This window comes from Capra hircus, chromosome 2, assembly GCF_001704415.2.
Source record: "Capra hircus breed San Clemente chromosome 2, ASM170441v1, whole genome shotgun sequence".
NCBI lineage: Eukaryota > Metazoa > Chordata > Mammalia > Artiodactyla > Bovidae > Capra > Capra hircus.
The window spans coordinates 111,179,320-111,206,545 of record NC_030809.1 but is presented as its reverse complement, the minus strand read 5'-3'; the positions used below and the strand labels follow the sequence as shown (position 1 = coordinate 111,206,545).

At 37.7% G+C, this 27,226-nt stretch overlaps 1 protein-coding gene across 3 annotated transcripts in view; it reads left to right on the top strand.

The window, feature by feature from the left end:
- Window positions 1–21,154, top strand: part of METTL8 (methyltransferase like 8) — an 84,675-nt gene extending 63,521 nt beyond the window's left edge. The window contains exons 4-11 of one of the 3 annotated variants that reach the window (XR_001919695.1): window positions 5,995–6,365; window positions 7,659–7,708; window positions 12,858–12,921; window positions 14,458–14,597; window positions 15,339–15,367; window positions 18,780–18,886; window positions 19,021–19,086; window positions 19,839–19,923. Coding sequence is in view for 2 of the 3 variants with exons in the window: in XM_005675973.2 (XP_005676030.1) it covers window positions 5,995–6,365; window positions 7,659–7,708; window positions 12,858–12,921; window positions 14,458–14,597; window positions 18,780–18,886; window positions 19,021–19,086; window positions 19,839–20,029 (989 nt within the window). In the remaining variant the exon portion in view is untranslated. Of the gene's footprint in view, window positions 1–5,994; window positions 6,366–7,658; window positions 7,709–12,857; window positions 12,922–14,457; window positions 14,598–15,338; window positions 15,368–18,779; window positions 18,887–19,020; window positions 19,087–19,838 lie in introns of all 3 variants that reach the window. The other 2 variants (XM_005675973.2, XM_018064542.1) reach the window with 2 other exon arrangements.

The window sequence follows — 27,226 nt, the reverse complement described above, 5'->3', positions numbered from 1 at the left end:
TCAGTGTGATTCAGAGTGAATTCTGAATATTTAAGTATGGTTAATGTGTCATAGTCTTTCTTCCCCTCAGCAGTATTGAATTTAATAAATGAATAATTGAGAAGTTGTTTCATCTGACTGTGGTTAAACAGATCACTACACCCCTTTTATCACCGTTGGCATAGAGGAATTAACTCTGAGTTGGTAACCTAGGAAAGTAAAAGGGAATTTTTCTCCTCCAGGAAAAATTTATATACCTGTTTAGAAATTTTGCTGGACAAGTTAAAGACAGGGCTGATTTCTCCACATTGTATTCTTTTATCATTATTGGATTGACCGTGAGTGAAACAGAGGTTTAAACTAAACTTTTCTCTCATGGTCAGAAAAGTCGCTCATCCAGTTCCTCTGATACCACAGATACTCTTGCAGTTCACAAAATTAAATTAAACGTTGGATGTGTTTACCTGTCTCACAGCCATAATTATGAGTTTGATTGAACTTCCTTGGGGTCTCAGAAGCTGTTATACTTTGCTGGGAACTGTGAGATTGTCAGCATTGATTGAAGGTACTGCTGAAAGCACAAACTTGAAAAAGCAAAAAAAAAAAAAAAAAACACCCCAAAACCCAGTTCTAGTCCATTAGCCTTTATCCCAGCCCATTCTGTTTTGTATCTGTTTTGTTGCTGTCCCACAAACCCATCTATTCTCATAGAACATTTTATGTTCCCATTGCTCATCATAATTTCATCATGCAACCTTGCATAGTTTATTGTTTATATAATTCAAATGGAGTTTAATTAATTCTGTATTTCTGATCTGCCTTTATGTAGGTTCACTCCAATCAGCATTATTTTTACTGTTCTGTTTTACTGATTATAAGTCATACTGAGGTTTTAATTTCAACTTGATGTTTCATAATAAGAGGAAAGTACAAAATCAGGAAAACAGATTATTTTCAGAGGTATTTTGGAGGAGGTTAATCTTGATTTTGTGTTAGAAGGCAATATAATGGTTAACAGCATAAAGTCTGATAGACTTAGTTCAGGTCCTAGCTCTGGTGGATGACCTTGAGCAAATTTTTTATCCCTTCTAACTTTGAACTTCTTTGTCTATAATAATATGTATGTCTGAGAGGTATTGTTAGGATTAAATGGGGAAAAAAATCCAGGTAAGGCATTTGACATAGTGCCTGGCACAAAATAAACACTCAGTATATACTATTGTTGTTATTTTTAATGCTGCTGTTATTGGTAAAATGATTTATGTGATTTTTTGTTTGTTTTCTCCTAATTCCTGAGTGGGAAATACTTGAAAAAGCTTGAATGTATCTATTAGCAGACCGTGACCATCATCTTTTAATAGTAATCAGATCCTTTTTACAGATTGGATAAGCTCAGGTTGAATTTAGGTGCTTGATATATTGGGTATCTGAACCAGATTCTAGTCACCTCACTGCAGGTTGATTTTCATGATACACTGTAGAAATTAAATAGTAGTACAAGCTCATATTTATGACAGCAGTCTGATCCAAGATTTTGCAGTTTGTAGAACCATAATGTTTGTTGTTTAGTCGCTAAGTCATGTCCAACTCTGTGTGACCCCGCAGCCTGTAGCCCCCTCAGGCTGCTCTGTCCATGGGATTCTCCAGGCAAGAATACTGGAGTGGGGTGCCATTTGTTAATGTTCTCCATAAATTCATGGGATTTAATAGGAAAGTACATAGACTTTTTAGAACTTGAACATAGAGATATCCTTTAGGAAAGTAGAATGAAGAATTCAACCAAGATTCCTTATCTTTGTATAAGATGCAGATAAAACTTTGCAGATAATACTCATCTATAAAAAGGAATGAAATTGTGTCATTTGTAGAGACATGGATATACCTAGAGACCGACATACACAGTGAAGTAAGTCAAAAAGAGAAAAATATAATATATTAATGCATATATGTGGAATCTAGAAAATGGTATACATAATTTTACTTGCAAAGCAGAAATGGAGACACAGACATAGGGAACAGACGTACGGATACCATGCAGGAAAGGGCTGGGGGCATGGGATGAACTGAGAGTTTGGGATTGACGTATATATACCATTATGCATAAAATAGATAATGAATGAAAACCCACTGTATAGCACAGGGAACTCTACTCAGTGTTCTGTAGTGACCTAAATGGAAAGGAAATCCAAAAGAGAGGGGATATATGTATACATATGGCTGATTCGCTTTGCTGTACAACAGAAACTGACACAGCAGTGTAAAGCAACTATACTCCAATTTAAAAAGCCAAAAAAAAAAAAACCCCACCTTTGCCAAAGAACTACCTAATAATTGTTAAATTATTTCAGCAATTTAACACTCCAGATTTCCATCTGATGGTTATAAATGAATATAAATTTAAAGTTGTAGTCAGTGCAGTTTTAAAGGTGAGGACCATTCTGTGTAAGTTTTTCTCTTAATATTATTATCCTTTAAATTTTAGTTGCTGCATAAGATTACTCTGTTTTGACATGCATGGTTTGCTTGATCATTCCAAAGTTGAGGATGTTTGAGTTATTTCCCATTTTTTTCTTGTAATAAGCAATACTGCTAGGAACAGCTTTTCTTTCAAGTTACTCCCCTGCTGTCTATCTCTTCCTCTGCCAGTTAATTCTAAGGGGGATAGTGCCACAAATTAATCACTTGTAGTGTTAACATTCTAGTTACTAATCAGTTTGGTTCAGTCGCTCAGTTGTGTCCAACTTTGCAACCCCACAAATTGCAGCACGCCAGGCCTCCCTGTCCATCACCATCTCCCGGAGTTCACTCAGACTCATGTCCATCGAGTCAGTGATGCCATCCAGCCATCTCATCCTCTGTTGTCCCCTTCTCCTCCTGCCCCAAATCCCTCCCAGCATCAGAGTCTTTTCCAATGAGTCAACTCTTCGCATGAGGTGGCCAAAGTACTGGAGTTTCAGCTTTAGCATCATTCCTTCCAAAGAAATCCCAGGGCTGATCTCCTTCAGAATGGACTGGTTGGATCTCCTTGCAGTCCAAGGGACTCTCAGGAGTCTTCTCCAACACCACAGTTCAAAAGCATCAATTCTTTGGCACTCAGCTTTCTTCACAGTCCAACTCTCACATCCATACATGACCATAGGAAAAACCATATAGTTAGGTTCAAACTCACTTCAAAAGTAGCTTGGTATTGGAATCTCAGATACTAGAGATTTGACTGAATATAGGTCTTCTTAGGTGGGTCGCTTTTTATTAAACAGAAGAATCTTTTACCAGCACAGAGTGAGTTACAAAGAGAGTTTTTAAGATAAAAGGAAGAAGAGAAGGTATGAGAAGACTGGGGAAATTTGACAGTTTCCTAATTCCTCCTGAGTCTGATTTTCAGAATGTTGTTTTGTTTTCTTACACAGTATATCAGGCACACTCCCAATTTATTTGAGTTGAGATAGAACTATTTTAAAAATATACAGCATTTTTAGATTAACCATAAATAGCTTTCCTCCCATTATTTGGACACAATTTAGCGACTAAACCACCACCACCACCCATTAGTACAGATGTGAGCGAGCATGTTTTGGACTTCAACATCACATAATTCTTTTGTTACAGAGATCTACTTTCATTTCTCAGACCTTAAATAAAGATGGGAGTTTCTGTCTTTCAAGCAGTCCTTCTGCCAGATACAATTCAGCCTTGATGGGAAGGAAGTCTTGTGGCTAAATGGGTGGAGATCCATGGTACAAGGCCATAAAGATAAAAGTGGAAAGAAAAGGAAAACTATAAGGGTTTCAGGACAGGGTTCAGTAACAAAGACCAAACTGACTGTAGGCAACTGCTTATTCTCAGGATAGGAGCTTCTTTAAAATTATGAAAGAAAAGAGTCTGTTGTTTTTAGTTTTAGTTTAATTTTTTTGGGGTGTTGGGAATAGATAATCAAAATTTACATGGATCAAAATTCAAATGAAAATTCTTTCTGAAACCCTGGTCCCCAACCACTCAGTTCTACTCTTGAGAGGCAACCACTATGACTAATTATGTGATTATCCTGCCCAAAGACTTCTGTTCATGTAACACATGTGTTTTTCCTCCTTTTTATTCCTAAAAAATAGTTTTTTTCCCTAAAAAAATAGCATCATATACATACTGTTCTATATTTTGCTTTCTTGCATAACATTAAGTCTTGGAAATTATTCTACAACAGCGGAACATTTTTAAAAATTTTTGAAAGCACTTAAAAAATGTCATGTGTCCCAGTTCAGTTCAGTTGCTCAGTTGTGTCCAACTCTGCAGCATCGTGGACTGCAGCACGCCAGGCTTCCCTGACCATCGCCAACTCCCGGAGCTTGCTCAAACTCATGTCCATTGAGTCGGTGATGCCATCCAACCATCTCATCCTCTGTTGTCCCCTTCTCCTCCTGCCTTCAATCTTTCCCAGCATCAGGGTCTTTTCCATTGAGTCAGTTCTTTGTGTCAGGTGGCCAAAGGATTGGAGTTTCTGCTTCAGCATCAGTCCTTCCAATGAATATTCAGGACTTATTTCCTTTAGTATTGACTGGTTTGATATCCTTGCAGTCCAAGGGACTCTCAAGAGTCTTCTCCAATACCACAGTTCAAAAGCATCAATTCTTCAGTGCTCAGCTTTCTTTATGGTCCAACTCTCACATCCATACACTACTACTAGAAAAACCATAGCTTGACTAGACAGACCTTTGTTGGCAAAGTAATGTCTCTGCTTTTTAATATGCTGTCTAGGTTGGTCATAGCTTTTCTTCCAAGGAGCAAGCGTTTTTTAATTTCATGGCTGCTGAACTGATTGAAAGTAATTCTTAAGCCAGGGTTTAGGTCTGGTATATAATAGTATCCAGGAAATCTTTCTTGAATGAGTGTGTGAGAAAGTAAGTGAATTAGTGATTATGTTAATTTAACATACAGATAGAAAGAGGCAGAAAGCTAAGAATTGCTGGAAGGTCTGAGAATGTTGACCTGACCCTAATGCTGGGACCCAGGTTTAATCTAAGGAATGACATCACAAAATGCATATCTCCTTTTAAATTGCATCAGAAATTATCTTTAAGGCTTCATATTAGGAGATGTCAATGTGAAGAGATGCCTCTGGAGGTGGGTGAAGAATAGAGTTGTGGGATGGCCCCTAAACCCCAGGAGTCAGGATGTGTGGTCCTGGTTCTACTATGACAGGGCTCCAGGACCCGGACAAGTGGGTTCATCTCTCTATGTGTCCTTACTTCAAATGCAAAACAAGGAGGTTGGAGTAGATTATTTCAGTACACCATTCTAGCTCAAGATTACATCATTTATTATTCCACAGTTTCCTGTTTGATTACCAGTTTGCACAGACATTTGTTATGTTAAAACTACATTTATAGCGACATAAAAAATAAGGTTATCATTTCTCCAAGAAAATAAAGAGATTTACAGGGTTATTGGTAAAAATGTGATCATTAAGATTTCAAGATTAGACTCTAGAAAGTAGTTTGCAATTATTATATTCCTCACAAAAATTTATCAGCTAAACAATTGAGACAGAAGCAGATTTACCAGGAAAAGCCCAAATAACCCACACATTGACACATTTTGAGAGGATTAATACTCTGTAGTTTTAACCTTTAAGAGGTTGAGAAAAATCAGATAAGTAAAAATTACTGTAATATTATTCAATAGTAAATATAATTGTTATATATGAATAGTATATGTAATATATTCAATAGTATTTAATTATTAAATGCTTCCCATGTGGCACTAGTGGTAAAGAATCCACCTGCCAGTGCAGGAGATGCAAGAGACGCGGATTCGATCCCTGGGTCGGGAAGATCCCTTGGGGAAACCCACTCCACTATTCTTGCTTGGAAAATTCCATAGACAAAGGAGCCTGGTGGGTCACAGTCCATGGGGCCACCAAGAGTCAGTCACGACTGAGTGACTTTAATATAGTTATTAAAATGATAACTAATAATACATATAATTCATAATAAAATAAATCTTTTTTTCTCTTGATTTTAGTTAAGTATGAGTGTGAAGCCAGTAAATATTGGGACACGTTTTACAAGATTCATAAGAATAAGTTTTTCAAAGATCGTAATTGGCTATTGAGGGAATTCCCTGAAATTCTTCCAGTTGGTCAGAAAACTGAAGAGAAGGTGAAAGAATTATCATGGAATCATGTAAAAATTAATGCTGAAAGTTTTTTCTCAAAAATGCACTGCCCTACTATGCCTGAAGAAAAAAATCATTATAAAGAAAGTTCTGGCTCATCAGATGGTCAAAGCAAAGCAGGATCTGACTTTTCTAAACTGGACTCTGAAGAATACAGAGAAAGACCTCTGAAGACTGAATTATTTCCTGGTAGCAATGCTACTTTCAGAATCCTTGAGGTATGGTACTACAGGGGAAAAATTTTTTAATGTACATCACATATTACTTTATTAATGATCCAGATTCTTTAGAGGAAAAATGATCAAATAACTGTTTGTGTACTTTTGTGCATAAAAATTACGTAAGGGACTCATATCTTTAATCAGTCAGGTTTTAAGTTTGTAATTTAAAACTTTTCTTACGTTTGTCTGCTTTAATTTCTAGCTTGAAGGCAGTTTTAAATACCAGTTAAGTTTTGGCCTCAATTTCCATCTCTTTCTGTTATTACCAACTTGTAGGTGAAATAGAAATAAGTGAAGTATGTAATTTGCTATAATCTGGTTAGACCTTGATTTTCCATTTTAGAAAAAGAAAACTTTCCTTCTGATTATAAACATAGTAGATGCTGATTACAGAGATTTGGTAAAGAGAAAGAATAAACAATCCCATAAGCAAAGGATTTAACCACTGTTAACTTTTTTCTCCTTTTCTTTATACTGTTTTATGTAGTTGAGCTATACTATATCTGCATTTTAGGGTTTTTCTTTGTATTTAACATAACATAAGCAGTTTTCTCTATCTTTAAAAATTCTCTATAAGCATTTTCATGGCTGAAAAATACTAAGTGAAATACTATGATTCTACTTATCTGTTTTTACTTGACTGGGCATTTAAATTGTTTTCAGGTTTTGTACAGCAAGTATCTTCAGGTGTAGACTATTCTGTATTTTATTATTTGGGTTCAATTGACTTGTTCATAACTTATTAAAATTTTTAATATTGCTAAAATATATTGCCAAATTGCTTTCTAAGAAGTTGTACTAATACCAATTTACAGCAGTGTAGGTCTGTCTCGTCACACCCTCATTGATTAGAATAATCTTATTTTTAAGATTATTGTTAGACAAAAGCTATATTTTAATTTACATTCCTTTGATTGTTAAATAGGTCATATGGTTCTTCAGATGTTTAGAAACCATTTATTCTTATGTCATCTACTTATTTCCTTTATTTATTAAGTTGTGTGTTTTTAATGAGCTCTGCCCTTTTATCATATTTAATTCAATTTTTTTTTCACAGTGTATTTGTCACCTTTTAATTTGGCTCATTTGGGGGTTTGGTATGTAAAAATTTTAAATAGTTACATTCCTCAGTACATATTATTTTTGTGATTTATTCCATTTTGAGCTTAGACAACTCTCCTATAGACAAAGATTCAGAACATTTCTTTTAGTTTTTTTAAGTAAAAATCTGACATTGGTGAGGAAAATTTAACTTTATTTTCATGATACTTGTTTATTCTTTGTTTTTAGGTTGGCTGTGGTGCTGGGAATAGTGTTTTTCCAATTCTGAACACTTTGCAGTGAGTTTTAGAATTTTCTCCTACAAAATTCTACATATGTATGGGATATTGAGAAATTCTTGGAAAATGTTGTCATATATATACCAATAGTGTTCTTGTTCCCATATAAACAATGACTAAACCAAATTTCAAAAGAAGTGGCTTGGTCTTAGTATCTAATTTCATGTGAACTGAGAATTACTCTGGAAATAATATTTCACAGACATAGATAGTCCACCATGAGTTGAAGTAATTTTTTAAGCTTGTGCTTATGTAGATGAGAGAGTAAGAAATGAGCAAGAGATTTGATTCTTCTGCTAAGCTGGGAATTGCTGAACTTTAGAGATTTATTTACCCCTCCAGGCTACTTAGGTGTCATTTTACACATGGAGAATTCAGTTTAAAGCTTACACTTTATTTTGTGTAAGCTTTAAACTCATTTTATTTTGTCATCACTTCTGGAGTCACACCCAGGATAAAACCTTCCTCTAGAGTTGAAATGACTCTCTAGAGTTGAAATTTTTGGAGTTATAACACCTAACCCTAAGATTCATAAAGGGAGAAGTCCATGATAGGAGCAGAGATGTTCTCCTGACCTGCCCTTCCTGTTCACCACCTCACCAATGTATTTTAGTAAGTGATGAAGAAGACACATCTTACAAAACTTTTACTCTTTTTACCTATGGCTGGTCTGTCAAGTGCCTATTTTTTTTTAAGTTTACACAATAGCTTTCTGATTATCATTTTCCATTATAAAATTAATATAAGCACATTGTAGAACTTTCCCATTAGAGGAAAAGTGGGTGGGAAAGAATCACCCATTATTCCCACCATCAAAACATCAAAACATAGCTGCTGACAGAATTTACTATGCATATTTTAAAATTTATTAGTCTTTTTTTAACTTTCCATTGTGAAAATGTAAACGCATTCAAAAAAATTGAGTAATACAGTAAATTCTCATATAGCTACCACCTTGTTTCAGCAGTTACTTATGTAAGGCCAACATCATGACACATTATTTTTATGAGCTTATGATGGATCTCCAAAAAGCAAGACATTCCTAATTGTTATTATAAACCTAAGATAATAAAAAGTAATTCCATAATATCATCAAATTACCAGTTAAAGTGTCTGGCCAGAAGTGACACTGGCTAATTTGCAGTTCTGAATGGCCTTTTTCTTTCAGGATTTATTTTCTTTGTTTTCCTTTTCCCATTTCTAGGCCAAAATTTCCTGTTCTTATACCACATAGCCAGATTCCTTCATCCTGGTGTTCTCTGAGCTTGTAATACACGTAAATGTACTACATTGGTAGTTGATTATGTGTTACTTTGTGAAAAGCAAAGCAAAGTTGCTCAGTCGTGTCCAGCTCTTTGTGACCCCATGGACTGTAGCCTTCCACGCTCCTCTGTCCATGGGATTTTCCAGGCAAGAGTAGTGAAGTGGGTTGCCATTTCCTTCTCCAGAGGATCTTCCCAACCCAAGGATCGAACCTGGGTCTCCCGCATGATAGGCAGACGCTTTCCCATTTGAGCCACCAGGGAAGATATTACTCTATGACTCATCTCAAATTATTATTTAGCATATCATTTCCTTATATCTTCTTTCTTCAGCTACTATTTATATATTTCTTGAGGTAGAGAGTATACTGCTGCTAAGTCGCTTCAGTTGTGTCCGACTCTGTGCGACCCCATAGACGGCAGCCCACCAGGCTCCTCCGTCCCTGGGATTCTCCAGGCAAAAACACTGGAGTGGGTTGCCATTTCCTTCTCCAATGCGTGAAAGTGAAGTCGCTCAGTCGTGTCCGACTCTTAGCGACCCCATGGACTGCAGCCTACCAGGCTCCTCCATCCATGGGATTTTCGAGGCAAGAGTACTGGAGTGGGGTGCCATTGCCTTCTTCGGGTAGAGACCATAATGTATTCTAATTTGGTTTTCCAGGTAGCCTAACAATGTAATATAGATAGTTAGACAGAGCTTGGTACATACTGACTGGTTAATATCTCTGATTCCCCACTTGTTAGTTGTACTTTTTCCCCCTTCTGTGCTTCTCCATCTGACTAATAATTGCAGGCTCTTGCCTCCTCACCCCCTGACTCTTTCTTTTTGACTGGGTCTTTTTTTGGCCTCATATTCATATTTTAGAAATCACTGTAACTCAATAACCTGAGACAATTAATTCATCTTTAAAAGGCAACTAGTGATTAGCCTTCCAAAGGGAGGATTAAACCTTTTTTCCCCACCAAAGAAATTATGTTTTATTACTTTTGGAGATCATAGAATTAATATTTTACATTTTCAGAATATTTTACCATAATTAGACCTCCAGAATTAAGAGGTCATATCATTCTCCAAGGATCATTTAATTCTTAAACCTCCTGCCAAGAGAGTGCTTGATGGTGTGGTAGTAGTAGTGATATTTACACCTGTTTCCTGGGAGAAGGGCCAAGACAGTCAGCTGATTTTAAAGAAAAGCCCTGGAAAATCATTGAGTGGTCACAAGACCTACTTGGGCTGCTGATACAGTGGGAATTCAGTCTCAGAGGTCATGTTGCTGTCTGGTAGGACACATGGCAAATGGCACAAGCTTTCCTTTAGCTACTAGACTGTTCTGTATCTTGTGGTTGTTTAATAATTTCTGCACAAGGGTAGACTGCATGCCTTTCATAATGAGCTAGATGTGCCAGTGTCCAGAGAAGCATTTTGAGCTATATGGAAGTTTTTGCAAAAGCATATTAAGTTCTTACGTTTTTAAGTTCCTGGAAGGCAGAGGCAGATATTCCTTTGATAATGATAATTGTGATGATGATAACAAGAATAATAAAAATGACATTTTTTTAACATTCATTTGGTGCTTACTCTGAGTCAGGCATTTTTCTATAAACTTTACCTATCTGAGTCCATTCTATCCTCACAACCAACTTAGATGCCATATTTTATCTCTATTAGGAATTTGGGATAGACATATGTACTACTACTATATTTAAAATAGCTAACAAGGACTTACTGTATAGCACAAGGAACTCTGCTCAATATTCTGTAACAACCTAAATGGGGAAAGAATTTGAAAAAGAATATATATAGCTGAATCACCTTGCTGTACACCTGACACTAACACAACATTGTTAATCAACTATACTCAAATAGCAGTTCAGTTCAGTTCAGTCGCTCAGTCATGTCCGACTCTTTGCGACCCCATGAATCTCAGCACGCCAGGCCTCCCTGTCCATCACCATCTCCCGGAGTTCACTCAGACTCACGTCCATCGAGTCCGTCATGCCATCCAGCCATCTCATCCTTGGTCGTCCCCTTCTCCTCCTGCCCCCAACCCTTCCCGGCATCAGAGTCTTTTCCAATGAGTCAACTCTTCGCATGAGGTGGCCAAAGTACTGGAGCTTCAGCTTTAGCATCATTCCCTCCAAAGAAATCCCAGGGTTGATCTCCTTCAGAATGGACTGGTTGGATCTCCTTGCAGTCCAAGGGACTCTCAAGAGTCTTCTCCAATACCACAGTTCAAAAGCATCAGTTCTTCGGCGCTCAGCCTTCTTCACAGTCCAACTCTCACAGCCATACACTACCACAGGAAAAACCATAGCCTTGACTAGATGGACCTTAGTTGGCAAAGTAATGTCTCTGCTTTTGAATATACTATCTAGGTTGGGCATAACTTTCCTTCCAAGGAGTAAGCGTCTTTTCATTTCATGGCTGCAGTCACCATCTGCAGTGATTTTGGAGCCCCCAAAAATAAAGTCAGCCACTGTTTCCACTGTTTCCCCATCTATTTCCCATGAAGTGATGGGACCGGATGCCATGATCTTCGTTTTCTGAATGTTGAGCTTTAAGCCAACTTTTTCACTCTCCTCTTTCACTTTCATCAAGAGGCTTTTTAGTTCCTCTTCACTTTCTGCCATAAGGGTGGTGTCATCTGTATATCTGAGGTTATTGATATTTCTCCCAGCAATCTTGATTCCAGCTTGTGCTTCTTCGAGTCCAGCGTTTCTCCTGATGTACTCTGCATAGGAGTTAAATAAGCAGAGTGACAATATACAGCCTTGACGTACTCCTTTTCCTATTTGGAACCAGTCTGTTGTTCCATGTCCAGTTCTAACTGTTGTTTCCTGACCTGCATACAGATTTCTCAAGAGGCAGGTTAGGTGGTCTGGTATTCCCATCTCTTTCAGAATTTTCCACAGTTTCTTGTGATCCACACAGTCAAAGGCTTTGGCATAGTCAATAAAGCAGCAATAGATGTTTTTCTGGAACTCTCTTGCTTTTTCCATGATCCAGCAGATGTTGGCAATTTGATCTCTGGTTCTGTGTTAATTCCGTGTTAATAAGTGACAAATCCAGGATTTAAAAAGATGTGCAATTGGCTCCCAAATCCCCTACTCTTACTATTTTATTAGACAGTTTCATTTGCTACTTTGTATTTTAATGCTTGGTCCATATATGGGGCTCAGTAAAAGTTTGAAAATCACTTGAAAAGATAACAAAAATTAATATACAAATGTTGTATTATTTTTAGAAGTTGTATGTGCATGGTATTAATATAAACATATCTAATAGCATGTGACTACAACTGCTAAAAAATATATATATATATATATATTTTCATATGTATATACATCATCATTGGAGCATCAGAGCCTCTGTGAGAGACCCAGGAACAAATGAGTGTACACACAGGAAAAGGAATGAGGTGCCAATGGACAGGGGCTTGAGGGTCCTTGGAGAGAAGAGAATTTGGCTAAGCTGAGAGGAATTATAGGCCATGCCAGCTGGAGGCAAACAAGAAAGGCTGCCTGGAAGGGGTAGGAGCGAAATTGAGCACTGCTGATGGATGGCTTTGGAGGTTTCTCATGTGAGAGTATGCTGGAATATAGGGCAAGTAGGCCCAAAAAAGGGAGGGCCTTAAAACCAGATCAGGAACCTGAAAGTTACCCTGTAATTGCTAAGTGTTTTGAGACAGTGTTGGTTTAGAAACAACATGAAGGCACTCACATGCCACTATAGAGAATAGTACCTTAAAAAAAGAAACAGCAAGCCAAGTGTCATGCAAAATTCTGGTAAAGAGGTACTTACTAACAAGTTCCAACTTACAGTTTCTTTATTGTGTTGCTTCAGCTTATCTGAACTCTAGATTTAAATATTTCTTCCTTTTTCCTAGGAATGTGCCAGAGTTCTTTCTTTATTGTTGTGATTTTGCTTCTGGAGCTGTGGAGCTAGTAAAGGTATGCCTTGTATCTTCTTTAAAGAGACCTATATTTTAAAAGAATCTTAATTTATTTACTGTTGAAGTGATTTTTTTTTAATGTAACTGCATCAAATGTTATCTGTGACCTTTTTTTTTTTGAGATGTGTCATTTTATTTTTTTATATTTTTTTGTTTATTTTTTGGCTGCAGGAGCCTTTGTTGCTGTGCACATGGGCTTTCTCTAGTTGTGGAGAGCAGGGGATACGCTCTAGCTGCAGCATGTGGGCTTCTTATTGTGGTGGTTTCTCTTGTTACAGAGCACAGGCTCTAGGCCACGCAGGCTTCAGTAGTTGCGGCTCCCAGGCCCTAGAGCATAGGTTCAGCAGTTGTGGTGCATGGGCTTCGCTGCCCCATGGCATATGGGATCTTCCACGACCAGGGATTGAACCCGGATTGTAAGGCAGACTCAACCACTGGACCACCAGGGAAGCACATCTGTGACCATTTTTAACTGACCTTTTACTATTTTGCAAATCATATCATCAAAATAATTGAAGTTGTTTGGGACTTAACTTAGAATTCAGGGGAGTGGCTCCTACAGGGTGGTATTTATATTTATGTCCCTAGAGCTTTATACATAGCCTGGCACATGGTAGGCACTCATTAAATTAAAATTTCTGCAAAAAAGGAAAAGGTCTGAAAAGGCATTATCACAAATCTAAAATGTCCTTGACTATAAGGAAAACAGTTGGCACTTGGTCTTATTTGACCAATCCCCAAATTCTAGTAAGCATTATCATAGCAAAAAGAGGTAATTTTAGAAACTTGAAAAGGAATGGAAATTCTGCTAACAAAAATGTTTGGTAAACACATGGAACATAATTTCTGGTGATAAGGGTTACTAGTTTTTCAATGTAGACATTTTCTAAAATAATGAAAAGCCTAAAGGGAAAGATAAAATTTACCTTTAGTCATGCTTTCTGGAGTCCTAGAGTGACTCAGAATTTTGGTATATATTCTTTTAGTATTGTTTTTATAGGCAAATAGTATGTGTGTACTCTAATGCAGTTTTAAAATAGCATCTTTAGTGAGATATAGTTCATATACCATAAAATTCACCATTTTAAAGTATACAATCCAGTGATTTTTTTCAGTATATTTACAGAGTTGTACAGTCATCACCATTACCTAATGTTGATTACATACTATAGGATATTTACTGATTAAGCCAAAGGAGGCATGGAACAAGCAGTGAGAGAGAGCGCAGAGGACCATCTCAGTGCCTGCAAAGTAACATAGGGTGAGCTTCTAGCATTGCTGCCTGCTGACCCAGAAAGACTGCCCTACTCCACTTTTAAAGCTAAAGAAGGGTTGCAAAAGAATATTTGTTACCAAGTCCAAGTGCTAGACTTAATTTTTTATGGCAGCTTGAAATAAGCTAACAGAGTACCTAATCAGAAAATCAAATTCATAGAAGAAAGGCCTTTGGGAGAAGTTAAATTAACCTTTTTGATTTGAAAAAAAAAATACTAGAAGTCTGCTAAAAACTTTGTCTTTTCATTTATCGTGACAGTCTCATGCATCGTATAGAGCAGCCCAGTGCTGTGCCTTTGTTCATGACGTTTGTGACCACAGCTTACCCTACCCTTTTCCGGATGGGACCCTGGATGTCATTCTCCTCGTCTTTGTGCTGTCTTCTATTCATCCTGACAGGTAAATGACGAAAGGGCAGAGCAAATATGCACAGCCCCTTTATCAGGAGTGGCTTTCAGATCTATCAAAGCAAAAATGACAATTCTTGAATTTATTATTTAGTGAACTACATTACATGTAATATGCAGCCTTTTAAATGCAGTTTTTCCTTTCTTCAGACTTTTAGAAAGAAACTGGCCAAACTGTTTCATTAGTGAGCTTTCTGTCACTGTCAGAAAGAAGTGAGCATCTTCTGGCAAGACACATACCTATTAAAAGTGACAGTGCTTCAAGAAAATTACGAATTCAGAACAGCCTAATAGACTCCCAAGAGGGAAACTGTACTTGGTGATCAGAAACAAACATCTTTGATTTAGCTTCTTGCTGAATGTTTGTAATGAGGTGGGCTGTGAATCTGGCTTCACATAGGTCTTTAAAATATTTGTTTTAAGGAAGCCCACTAGGAATAAGGGTTTATCAAGATTTTTCAGATTAACCTTGGACCTTTATAATCTAAGGTTGGTCTAGTGCCATCATTTAAGTATTTATGACTTAAATATTTTTGTTCACATAGTGTTCTGAAATAATAAATATAGCTTTTCTCCAAAGAGGAAGCACAAAGAGATATTATAGCAATTAAAATGATCACTTTTCTTAAAATTTTTCCACTTTGTATGTATTAAGACATATGTGCGCTAAATGTCTGGGGTTGTCCCTTCAGAATGTGTTTTAAAATTGGGTTTTTTGTGATCTTCTGGTTAGTAGGTGCAGACTTGGCATTGACCACTTTGGTGAGTGTTACTCTTTCCCAGAGAAATCAAGCATTGTGTACTTCTTTCTTTGCTATAAGATCACTAGGATCCTTTACAGGCCTTTTATTTCTCATTCAGAGATGTTCACTTTGATGACTTGTAGGAAAAAAAAATTAGATTTCCAAATAATGAATGAAATATGTAATTGCACCTGATGAGATCTATCAAGTTTCATGAAGTTACTTCCTCCCAGTTTCTGTAACCTATTTCTGCTAACCTATTTAGGCTATTGGCATTATTTAGGTACTAGGATAAAGATGTCATCTATATTTTGTTTCATAGCTAAAAGGATAGAGGAGGTGGATAATGAACAAGATTTTCTATCTAACATGTATAACAGGAAATGTTTCAATTCAAAATAAACCCTCAAAAAGGCTATTTATATTAGTTTATATGTTTTCTTCATGATCTGAATTGAATGGAAAGGAGAAGGGGAAGTAGATGTCTTGAAAAGATTGTTTTTATAGTACATATATTCATTTTGTTTATAATAAAATAGATTCAGATGTATCATGTCAGTACATTACATAGCTACTTTCTTACCTACATGGAAATGATCTAAAAATGAGGTAAGTGAGTAGATGTTGGATAATAGTAAGTGAAAAGTGAGGCAGTATCTTTCAGGTCATCTAGCACTGTGATAGTAGATTTTGCCCAGGAAAATTCTAGAAAAGTGGCTTCTTGCCAGCTTGGAAAAGCAATTCAGCAAGCTGTTGAGTCTAGGGGGTCCCAGCTTAAATGGGAGTAAGCCATAGAAGGCTACAAAACAAGAAGTAACTGTCCTTCTTATCATTGAAATAAAAATATAATATCTTCTAAAGATCTACACAGAGATTGTGTAGATAAACACTTTTTAAAAAATCTCTTCTTTTCTTTCTCATCTTAAGAGAAAAGGGGCTTTCCCCATTCTTGTCTTGTCCCTGTCATCCGCAACCCACTCCCGCCTGCACTTCTGGCTCTGGAATTGCACTGTGAGCCAAGATGGACTGATAAGAGAAGCAGTTCCCCACCCCTTGCCTTGACCCACATTGCAGACTTTAAAGGACAGTTGGGAGCAAAGGGTTTGCAAAAGGAGGCTACATTTTGAAGTATCTGACTCTTTGCTTTTCTGTGTTTTCATTTCATGCTTGTCTTGCTAATAATTGCAGAAAGAGATTTTTCTCTGTACATAAACCATTTATCCTAAAAGTGAATATTTTAAGCTTTAGATATGGTTTTAATTGCCAGATCCTAAGGATATATGCACAGTGTGAAAATAACCTGTAATAAAATAAACAAGGAAAAATAGTTTTCTTTTCCATGCACTTATGTTCCAATTTGTTTAAATGAGATTTTCTCCTAGTCATGCCACTTTTTTTTGGTCTCTTATTTTCATGGTTACTTTCAGTTTCTCACTACCTACTTCATTACCTGACATACTCTTTCACCTCATTATTCCACTGAACAATATTTAAATTGGAAGGAATTTACAGATTATGTGATCCAAACCTTTCATTTTTAAAATAAGAAATGCTCAGAAGCTTTAAGTAGTTTGGATAAAGCAGAGACAGAAAGGACTTACTACACAGGCTGCCATTTACCATTCTCTGCCCAGGGCCAACATTGATAACTGATTTTGTAGACTGTCATTCCCAGCAAGTCTTGAGTCCTTCTTAATAGAGCTCTGTTGGCAGCCAGTGTCAGTTACTTGGCTTGTTATGAGATCTGAAATCTTTGCCATCTCTGTACCATAATCACACGTAAGGCTTTGAACACTTAACCAAAAAACATTAAATCAGGAGCAGTCACAAGAGGTCATGTCTGATTGGGAGCTAGATGGGTAGAATAAACAGTAAAAGAAAGAAAGGCTTCCCAGTATTGAGCTGGGGCTTAGAGTGTGAATAGAATTTAAATAGGCAGAGAGTAAGGAGGAGAGAATTTTTTCAGGGGAAGCCACGCAAGCACAGGCATGGGCAGCTCAGAATGAAGCATGTAACAGTTTGGCTAGCGATGCTTCAGATTAAGAAGCAGTGGGAAAGATGTTGGAAAGATTAATTGAGGCCAGTTGTAGGTGATCTTAAGGATTCAACTAAGAAGCTAAGAGAACTAAGATTTTTATCCTACAGAAAAAATGTCATGAAATTTTGCGCAAAGGGATGATTTGAGAAAACCATCTTTTTAAGCAGAATAACTCATCAATGATATACAGGAAGGATTGGCAGGGAAAATAATAAAGCTAGTTAGAACCAATTCTCTCTCCAGCCAGAGAATGTTGGAGTTTGTACTAAGGGAGTACTAGGACTCTGATGCTGGGAGGGATTGGGGGCAGGAGGAGAAGGGGACGACAGAGCATGAGATGGCTGAATGGCATCACCGACTCGATGGACATGAGTTTGAGTGAACTCTGGGAGTTGGTGATGGACAGGGAGGCCTGCTGCTGCTGCTGCTGCTGCTGCTAAGTCGCTTCAGTCGTGTCCGACTCTGTGCGACCCCATAGACGGCAGCCCACCAGGCTCCCCATCCCTGGGATTCTCTAGGCAAGAACACTGGAGTGGGTTCCCATTTCCTTCTCCAATGCATGAAAGTGAAAAGTGAAAGTGAAGTTGCTCAGTCATGTCTGACTCTTCACGACCCCATGGACTGCAGCCTACCAGGCTCCTCCGTCCATGGGATTTTCCAGGCAAGAGTACTGGAGTGGGTGCCATTGCCTTCTCCAGGACAGGGAGGCCTGGCGTGCTGCAATTCATGGGGTCGCAAAGAGTCGGACACGACTGAGCGACTGAATTGAACTGAATGGAAACAAAAGAGAGAAATACCAAATATGTAATAACAATAATAAAAAGACATACAATTTGATGATTGAATAGTTGTGAAGAGTATAATGGAGAAAGAGAAAGGTAAAAGAGGTCAAAGATTTTTCTGAGGTGTTACACGTCAGTGAATGATGGTACCTTTGAACTAAAGAAGTCAGGAGGAAAAGCAACTAGTTTTGGAGGAAAAAATGTCCCTGTTTAGGTATACCTGATTTGGGACAGCTCTGGCATATTTTTTGTCATGCAAGGAAAATGAGACGACTTCGGTTTTTTCTGCCTGTAACTACCTGAATTTGCTGTAAATATCAGGAATGTCTGTATGGTTTTGCAGTTCAGTTTTGACATCATACATCAAGCTATGTGAAGTTACCACTGTAGTCATTTGGGTGATTTCTTGATATTCTAGACTTTTTGAATCTGATTATTGAGCAAATTGCTATCCTTTTTTCTTTCTATACAAAATACTTCTGTTTTTGGTGTCCTTATGTTTGTGGCTTAGATTTCTTTGGCCTTATCAAGCTATGCTTATTTTGTCATTAAGAATGTTAAATGTGGCGTAGAAAACAAGACTTCCACAGTCTCCTGCTTTGTCTTCAAAGGATGCAAAGTGTTATAAACCGACTGTCCAAGTTACTGAAACCTGGGGGAATGCTGTTATTTCGGGACTATGGAAGATATGATAAGACTCAGCTTCGTTTTAAAAGGGGTAATGATATATTCAGTTTGGAATTGTTTTCATGTGTTTTAAATAATGCTGTGTTTACATTTCATGTCAGTTTTGTTGTGGGTGGTGGTTTTTTTTAAGGAATACTAAGTTTCTCTTGTCACAATTTTTTTTAGGACATTGTTTATCTGAAAATTTTTATGTTCGAGGAGATGGCACCAGAGCATATTTCTTTACAAAAGGTATGCATATCTATAAGAGGAAATAATTAGCTGTAGAAACTTTTCTTAGGTATTATTTGCAGGGAGAAACTCAAAAGCTCTAAAATGAGGCTTCAGGAGCTGATTAAACATTAGCTGTCTTTACACTTTAGTGATTGTAACTGTTGTGTGTAAAAGCTTGAAAATGGCCTTTTGCCTTTTAATCTCTTTCCAATTGAAACTGCTTTAAAGAATCACTTGTTTCATTCTCATGCCCAAATGAAGTTTCTGTTTTGGAGGTACCATTAGCCCAGATATAAAAAAATTGATGACATGCCATAGTCAAAAGAGGGAGTTTGATTTTGAGTCCATAGAAAATTATTTATCCCTTATCAATTTCTCGTTTAAAAAAAAAAGCATTTAAAATGAATTCTGCATTCAAGTACTTTCCCCAGACTTACATGAGTACTTTTATAATGTGCCATTTTGGATCTCTGCAAACCAGCAAGAATTCAGACCTAGGGCATGTCTCAAAATATTGAAAACTGCAACCAGTAGTGTTGTGTATCTATTTATACCTGCTGTGTTCAGCTGTTTATACTTGGTGTGTTTGTGTGAAGTAGGGGAAGCCTATTTGGTGTCATAGGTTTCCTTCATCAATTTGTACTAGAAAATGTTTCTTGGTATAAATGAAATTCGTATGGTCAATCATTCCATTAATGTTCCATTGTTCCTGACTGCCCCTCTCCCCCAAGTCACATGTCATATATTTGATTGCCATTTTTGTTTCACAGGGGAAGTGCACAATATGTTCTGTAAGGCTGGGTTAGATGAGAAGCAAAACCTGGTTGATCGTCGCTTACAAGTTAATAGGAAAAAAAAAGTGAAAATGCACCGAGTGTGGGTTCAAGGCAAATTCCAGAAGCCATTACACTTGACTCAAAAAAGCTCCAACTTGGTATTTTCAGTCCTTTCTCATGGCTGAACTATGTATCATGTTAAGGTACAAACCAGAGGATTACACTATTCAGAGTCTTCAGTAAATCTTTCATTTTTGAAAAGACAGTCAGAAGAAGAGAATTTATGTATCCTGCTGTTTATCATGGATGGACTGTTTTGTGCATTTTAAGCACACAGAAGTGACTTGGAAGAGAGCACAACATTCTGTGTTTTCAAAACTTAATATGCTCAAGCTTGTTTGGATTTATTATGTCTTAATCATTTTGTTTGTTCTCTGAGTTTTAAAAGCATTTAGGTAAATTACTGATATAAGTCAGATGATTCTGAGAAACCAAAGCCTGCCATTTTTTAGAAGTGAAAAAAAACATCTCCTTTATACATTAGTTGAACACCGCTGAAGTCTCCTCCATTGTTAACTGATAGCAGAATCAGCTTGCCTTGTTTCCAAAGAAAGTCACAAGACCAAGGCAAAGGCCTATTTTTTTGTTTTGTTATTGTCTGTTGTCCATCCCCAAACCTTTTTTTTTTTTTAATTTAGAGACTAATGTCTGAAACAGAATTTTAATTTATCTTTCCTTTCCTAAAATAGGGGAAGTATGACTAATGCTAACATTATTTTCAGGCTATTCTTTGGTGTACAAGTTGGAAGCCTTCTTTAAGAAGACTATTTACCCAGGAAAATTCTTAAATTGTAGCAATTAAAATTTTTTTACTATTTTCTGGTGGTCCAGTAGTTAAGAATCTGCCTACCAATGCAGGGGACACAAGTTCAATCCCTGATCCAGGAACTAAGATCCCATATGACATGGGGCAACTAGACCTGCACACCCTCGTGCTCCACAAGAAGAAGCCACTGCAGTGAGAAGCTCGGGCACCACAACTAGAGAGCAGCCCCAGCTCAGTGCAAGAGAAAGCCTTCGCACAGCAATGAAGTGCCCATGCACTGCGTCAAAGACCCAGTGCATCCAAAAAAATTAAAATGTATTTACCATTTTGCCTCAAAAAAGATATAAATTGGCTTGCAAATTGCATTTAGTAAAAATGGAGTTTCTAAGACTGGTCTTTCATTTGTTACACAATGTATACTGAGTACTTACTTTGTGCTGAATTATATGGAATAATACAATAAATAAGTAAAGTCCCAGCCCTGTCTTTTGAAAGCGTAAGTAGGCTCTAGCTGGCAAAGCAAAATGTGTGCGTCCCAAGCCTCTAAATCATGACCGAGATAATATATGAGCAAGTACTCAAATAGGGAGATTTTCAGCTAACAGACTTTGATAATGAGCCACAGAAATCTGAAAGACATGGACAATCTCTTGAAAGGACCTAGAATGATCATTCCAACTATTTTTCCTTTTTGAACTCACTTAAAATTCAGCTTCCTGGCAGAATGTGATTAATCCAAGCTGGGTCATGGATTCTGCTATTGACAGACTGAGTTATTCGATGCAGGTTATTCGATGCTTCCACCAGACCATAGTGAATGGAGGAAGTTCCTCAAAGGAAAATGAGCACACTGTGATCAAAAAAGAGGAGAGGGATGCTGCCCAGTCAGACATTGCATGGTATAGTAATAATGTTCTGAAGAGAGAGAAAGATTAGCTATGGGATAGAAGGAAAGAATTAGGGCTGTGGGAGGAGGTAGGTCTCAGACTAGTCCTAGAACGTATGCTCTCAGAAGATGATGAGAAGACAAGTATGTTTGATAGGGCTGTTCATGGTTCAGAATAGTGGAGGAAAGATGGGGAGGGCATCAGCTTGTAGACAGCCTTAAATAAGAGGGTGCATTGGGTGCTCACCTCTGGACTGGAGCCACTCAAGATTGGTTTGTTTCTGTTTTATCCTAGCCACAGCGTGCTTTAAATATATTTAGAGAGATTGATCAAGGAGTCGTCAATAGAATGGAATGCAGTGAGGTCAGAGATGGGGGCAAGGAAAATCATGAAAGGTATCTGCATACATTTGCCTTGGTAGCAAATCCTCAGAAGTACAATATCAAGGTTTCCGTTTAAACGTGCAGTAAATGTAAAAGTAAAAATTTGCCTGAGACTCTTAACTCAGTTGTTTTTCCTAATTAAAGTGTGTATTTTAAAGCCAATCTAGTATTGAAAGTATTACATACAACAAGGGCACTTAGATAAGTTAATGTTGCTATGGGAACCCCCCCTCCCCGCCTGCAGATCTTGTGTCTCAATTTAAAAATCATGGCCCAAGGTGGTTTTAAAAACAACAGAAGGTAAAATTATTCCCACATTCTCACACATGTAAATTGTACTGTCTCTCTCAGTCCTAAATAGCAGATTCAAGCCAGCTTCTTGACTGGCACAGTAAAATTCTGCTTCGTGTCTTTCTATAATGTATTACAGCATGTAGTTAACCTTTAGAAACTTCAAAAATACATCAAACCAAATTTGGACTGTGAGACACAAACTGGGCTCTTTTGGGCTCTGTCTAGCATAGACCTCCTATTCCACATGGCTGTTCATCGGGCCATTTCTATCAGTGTCTTCTGCTTTCTCTCCCTTTGCCTACCTGAATCAACCCCCTATCTAGAATTTGCTACCAGACAAAATATAGATTTTTGGCAGAAGGGGAAAAAAAAAAGAGAAAGACCTGATTTGGAATATTGCCTATAGATATTAAGAAATCATGAAATGTTACAAATGTATCTGCTTGGGTATTAGTTTAAAAATAATTGATAGCTGCATGAAATTCTCATTTTTCCTCATCCATAGAGGTAGGACTAGTTAGGCAGAGTTTGATATTTAAAAATTCATCTGCTGAGAGCTGAATTTCGAAAGGACCATTTTCTTTCTAACAAAAAGATGTATTCATTCATTTTATAATACAGAAACAATGAAATATGCTATATTAAAAATGCACCCTCCATTTCTAAAAATTCACTTTTGAGCATTTTCCAAATGTAAAAATTCTCACGCATATGAAGTACTGTTTCAGAAGGTTGTGAGAAAGCCAAGGTAACAGTTTCTATTATTAAAAGCTTTGCATTTCAGTATGACACATTTGTAGTATTGAAACACCCAGTTAATGCTGACTTCTGAGAACTTATTTGTTTTGCTTGTCTCAGTTCCATATGCTTTGTCTCTAAATTATGAACACATCGAGGTTTCTACCATTATGCAGTCTAAATCATTGCTATACTCATTTGTATGTGAAAATTATTCACCCATGTGTGAAGAGCTGCCCTCCTGGACATCTGAAGCATTTAGACCATTAAATTTCAGGTAACTTAAATTCTTGCCCCCAAACTCCTATGCTGTGTTCCTCTGGTTTTCTAACTCATCAAAGCCAAGTTCTGAAGCCAGAATATATCATGCTCTGTTACTTCCAGTTGGTGTTAATGTTTATTATGCTTCTCACAAGTGCAGATAACTTCACATTTGCATCATTAATAGACTTCTTTCAGAGCCTCTGCTCCTTCTGCTTCCTGCCTCTATTAGTCATCAGTAGACATGTTGGCGTGGTTATTCACCTCCCCGCTTGTGAAAGTGCACTGTAAAATCTAAAGTGCTGAATATGTGTGAGATGTTGTTACTAATAACAGCATCTACAGTCTACAAGGCAGCATACAGAGTACTCCAGCTACAGAAGCGTTTTCAATGGTTTTATGAGACCTTGTGAGAAAGACAGTAAAATGTGTGGAAAAGTATTGCCTGTCAGACAGGAAGCATGGGTCCCGGTTCCTATTGAACTATTTAGCTGCTCTTAATTTAGTTCTGAGTGCTAAGTCTTTTATATACTACACTTTTATATACCACATTATTCCTTCATTTAATCCTCAAACTCCTACAAATTAGTTTTTATTGTAACCTTTTAACAGATAAGACTAGAACTCTGAGGTATTGGGTAATTTGCCTAGGATATCATCACCATGAGTCAGTGGCAGAAACACAGTGTGGACCCAGAACTGTCTTGATTCCAAAAACTCTGCCTCTCACCAGTCCACTGTTAACTGATAGGCTACAATGCTGCTCGGGAAAGCTGCTGAAGAAGAAAAAGAGCTCCTGAATCAAGTGGAGAATTACTGCAGTGGGTGGGAGTGCGGATCAGATGATCTTCAAGGAGACAGCTCCTTCTAGATCCAGTGATTCTATGAAATAAGTAGGCAGCACTTATCCACATTACACACTGGGAAGGAAGGGAAGGAAGGGAAGGGAGAGGAATGACAAAGCAGAAGCTTGCAGTCAGCTCTTTTCAGCATTCTGCATATGTTTACTTCTGCTCTGGCCCCGCCCCCTTGGGGCTTCAGACTTCTATTTGGCTCCCCTCCAAACAAGCAGAGCACCCATCACTTGCATACTCCTCACTGAAAAAAAAAAAAAAAATCAGTCTGTACTGCAAGTGGAAAGAAAAACTCTTAAAGTGTCCTCAAGGGCTCAGCTCCAGCATAATCTAAAATATGTGATCAGAGAGTGTCAATAATAAAATATGAGTGAAAACATCTTTGTTTAAAACATTGTATGTACATGAATGCCACATTAATGCCAATTCAAGCATGAAATGTTGAGCATTTCTTGGAATATGGTTTGGGATTTGAGAGGCACAAAGGTACCTGCAAGATGGCTTTGGTGTAGTTATAAATATAAATAGAAATAAAATAACAGTTGCATCTTCATTTATAATGAATATATACTGTGGCCTCAAAGCTGCAGAGAGTGGATGCCAAAATCTGTCTTTCATTAACATATGCCTTAAATGACAGGGAAGAGGTGTTAAGACAAAATTACATTTTCCTCTGCGTATGAATCAGCAACATGCAGTAACAAGCAAGTAATAATAGTTCTGCGTGTGAGTGTCTGCAGAGGGTAAGAAAAACAGCATCAAATTGAAAGTGTAAGTTCATCTGCAAGAGGGCCCAGGTGGCGGCAGAGCACAGCTCCCTTGAGCACCATTCTGAAGTGTCTCGGCACAGTGACCCTGACTCTGGCAAGCCAGGTTGGCATGAGCTGCATGGGGCACATTAAAACCTCCAGATGGCTCAAAGCAGCCCACCCTCAAGCTGCTCCCAGAGCTTGTCAAAAGCACACTACAAGGCACCACCACTAGCCAACGGTTTAAAACAGGTGCTTTGGATTCTACGGTGCATGTGGTTTCACAACCACTTAACCTTCAGTCAGGAAGAGCTAGAGGCAGGTGAAGAGATAAATAAGGTTAATGGTACATAAGGAGCAAAAAAAGGATATTTAAGAGCATGTGGATGTCAAATAGTCACACATAGTGTTTGGTTAGCAGTGTCCTTGGCATCCCTGTGATTTGTGTGCTTATCTTTGATTTTTCTTTCAACAGATAGGCACTAAGTAGAGCCTGAACTCCAGAAAATATATGCTTTTCTATCAGGTGTTCCCTGCCAAATTAGGTGAGCTCTTGATTGCCTCCTACAAAAGGCCCAAACATCTCTCCTACTTGGGCCTACTCAAGAAAACTATGAGTTTTAGTATCCTTAACACAGATTCTTTGGCAGTGTTTTCAACCCATTGCTCCTTTACATGAGACTTCTAGTTCTTTGCAGGAAAAGCAGAAGTTAATTTTTTTTTTTTCTTACATAATCTTTAGATATCAATTGTTGGTTGTTTCAGAACACTTTAGGGAAGGACAATTACCCTTTCAAGTCTTTTTAAGACTTTCTCATTGGTAAAAAGCTCTAAAACTGTGTAGCTTCCTGACATTAATGAGATATTGTTGAGTCTCTTGCATTAGTTTGTTGTTCAGTCACTCAGTCGTGTTTTGTTTTGTTTTAATGCTGTGTACTTAACAAAAGCAACTATGGTTGCTGCCTCATTTCTCTCACCTCCAGCCTCTTGAGAGAAACTTGTCTTTCTCCTGAGTCTGTCCTGCTGAACAGAACGTAATAGCTCTCCATACATCTTTAGTTATGCTCCCCTCCTTCAGGTGAGCTGAGACAGCGTCCCCTAAGCAGCATTGGAACTTGCACTGAAAATTGCCTGAAAGAGAATGGCTGAAATTGCCAGCGTCACATGCTGCATTGAAGCAAGGAAATTTCTGCCTCCGAGGATAATAGCTTTTCTCCTTGCTCATACATCTTCCTTCACAGCCCTCATTTATTTTAATGTATATATTCCACTTTGACTCTCTGGAAGATATTTTTTAAAGGTTTTTAAAAAATCCAAATGAAAGATGAAATTCAGGATCCAGAAAGGCATCTATTCTATTTATCCTGTCATGAATGTATTCTTAATCAACCAGTCTTTCTGAGCATCTCTTCATTTGCTGCTTTGTTTCGTAATAGAACACTCGGGCTCTGGAGATTAATGAGACAAAGCTTCATTATAACCATCCTTGTTCTACTCCCATGTCTTACAGGCTTTCTCTTCCTAACTCACTCTCCAGGTGCTTCTTTCTCTTGCCAAATAGTGCAAGGAAATACTTCTGCAGATCTTTTGTTTACTTTAGAAAAAAACACTGATCTAGGCTTTCCCATTTGGGGCAGTGCTGCTCATTTCCTGACTGGCCTTTAAAGTTTGGCTCAGTAGCAACCTGGGGATTTGTTTTCTACCCAGAGTGAAAGGAGCTTGGTGCCCAACGGCCCCATGCTGGAATGAGAATTAAAATTCTACTCATTCCCTGGATAAGCAAGCTGATGCTTTCCTCATAGACTTTTTTTTCCATTCCTCAAAGTTTTGATGTTTAGTCATTTAGCTTTGGCTTTTGAGAGACATTTTAATAGGATTGTTTCTCCTCCAAGTGCATTCAGAAGCTGATCATGGGTACAAGGAAACTCTCAAGAAGGAAGAATTCCCCTTTGCTGTTTTTTACCTACAATGAAAATGATGTACAACACATGCGGTGTTTACCCCTTCTGCATGCAGTTCCACACCCAGCTGCCTGGCCTGGGAAAGAAGAAGCTGGGACACCCGAAGAATCTGGCGTGAGCCACCTCCCTTTCTCAGTCCGCAAAACTGCGAGTCAACGAAGCCTTGGTTATCACCCAGTTGCGTTTTCTTGTTTCATGTAAGCTTTGCAAATCTTGTGCTTTCTTCTCCTGGCACATTTACATTAAGTTTGATTCTAGTTGTGCATCTTTATCTATACTAGAGTTATGGTTATATATGAATATAAGTTACTCTTCATTCATTCTACCATGGGGAATTTATCCATAGTTTGTTATGAGGTGTCAATAACTTTCTAAACCTGGAGCCTATACTTTAAATATACTGATGCATTTTTAAGTTAAAAGATGTTT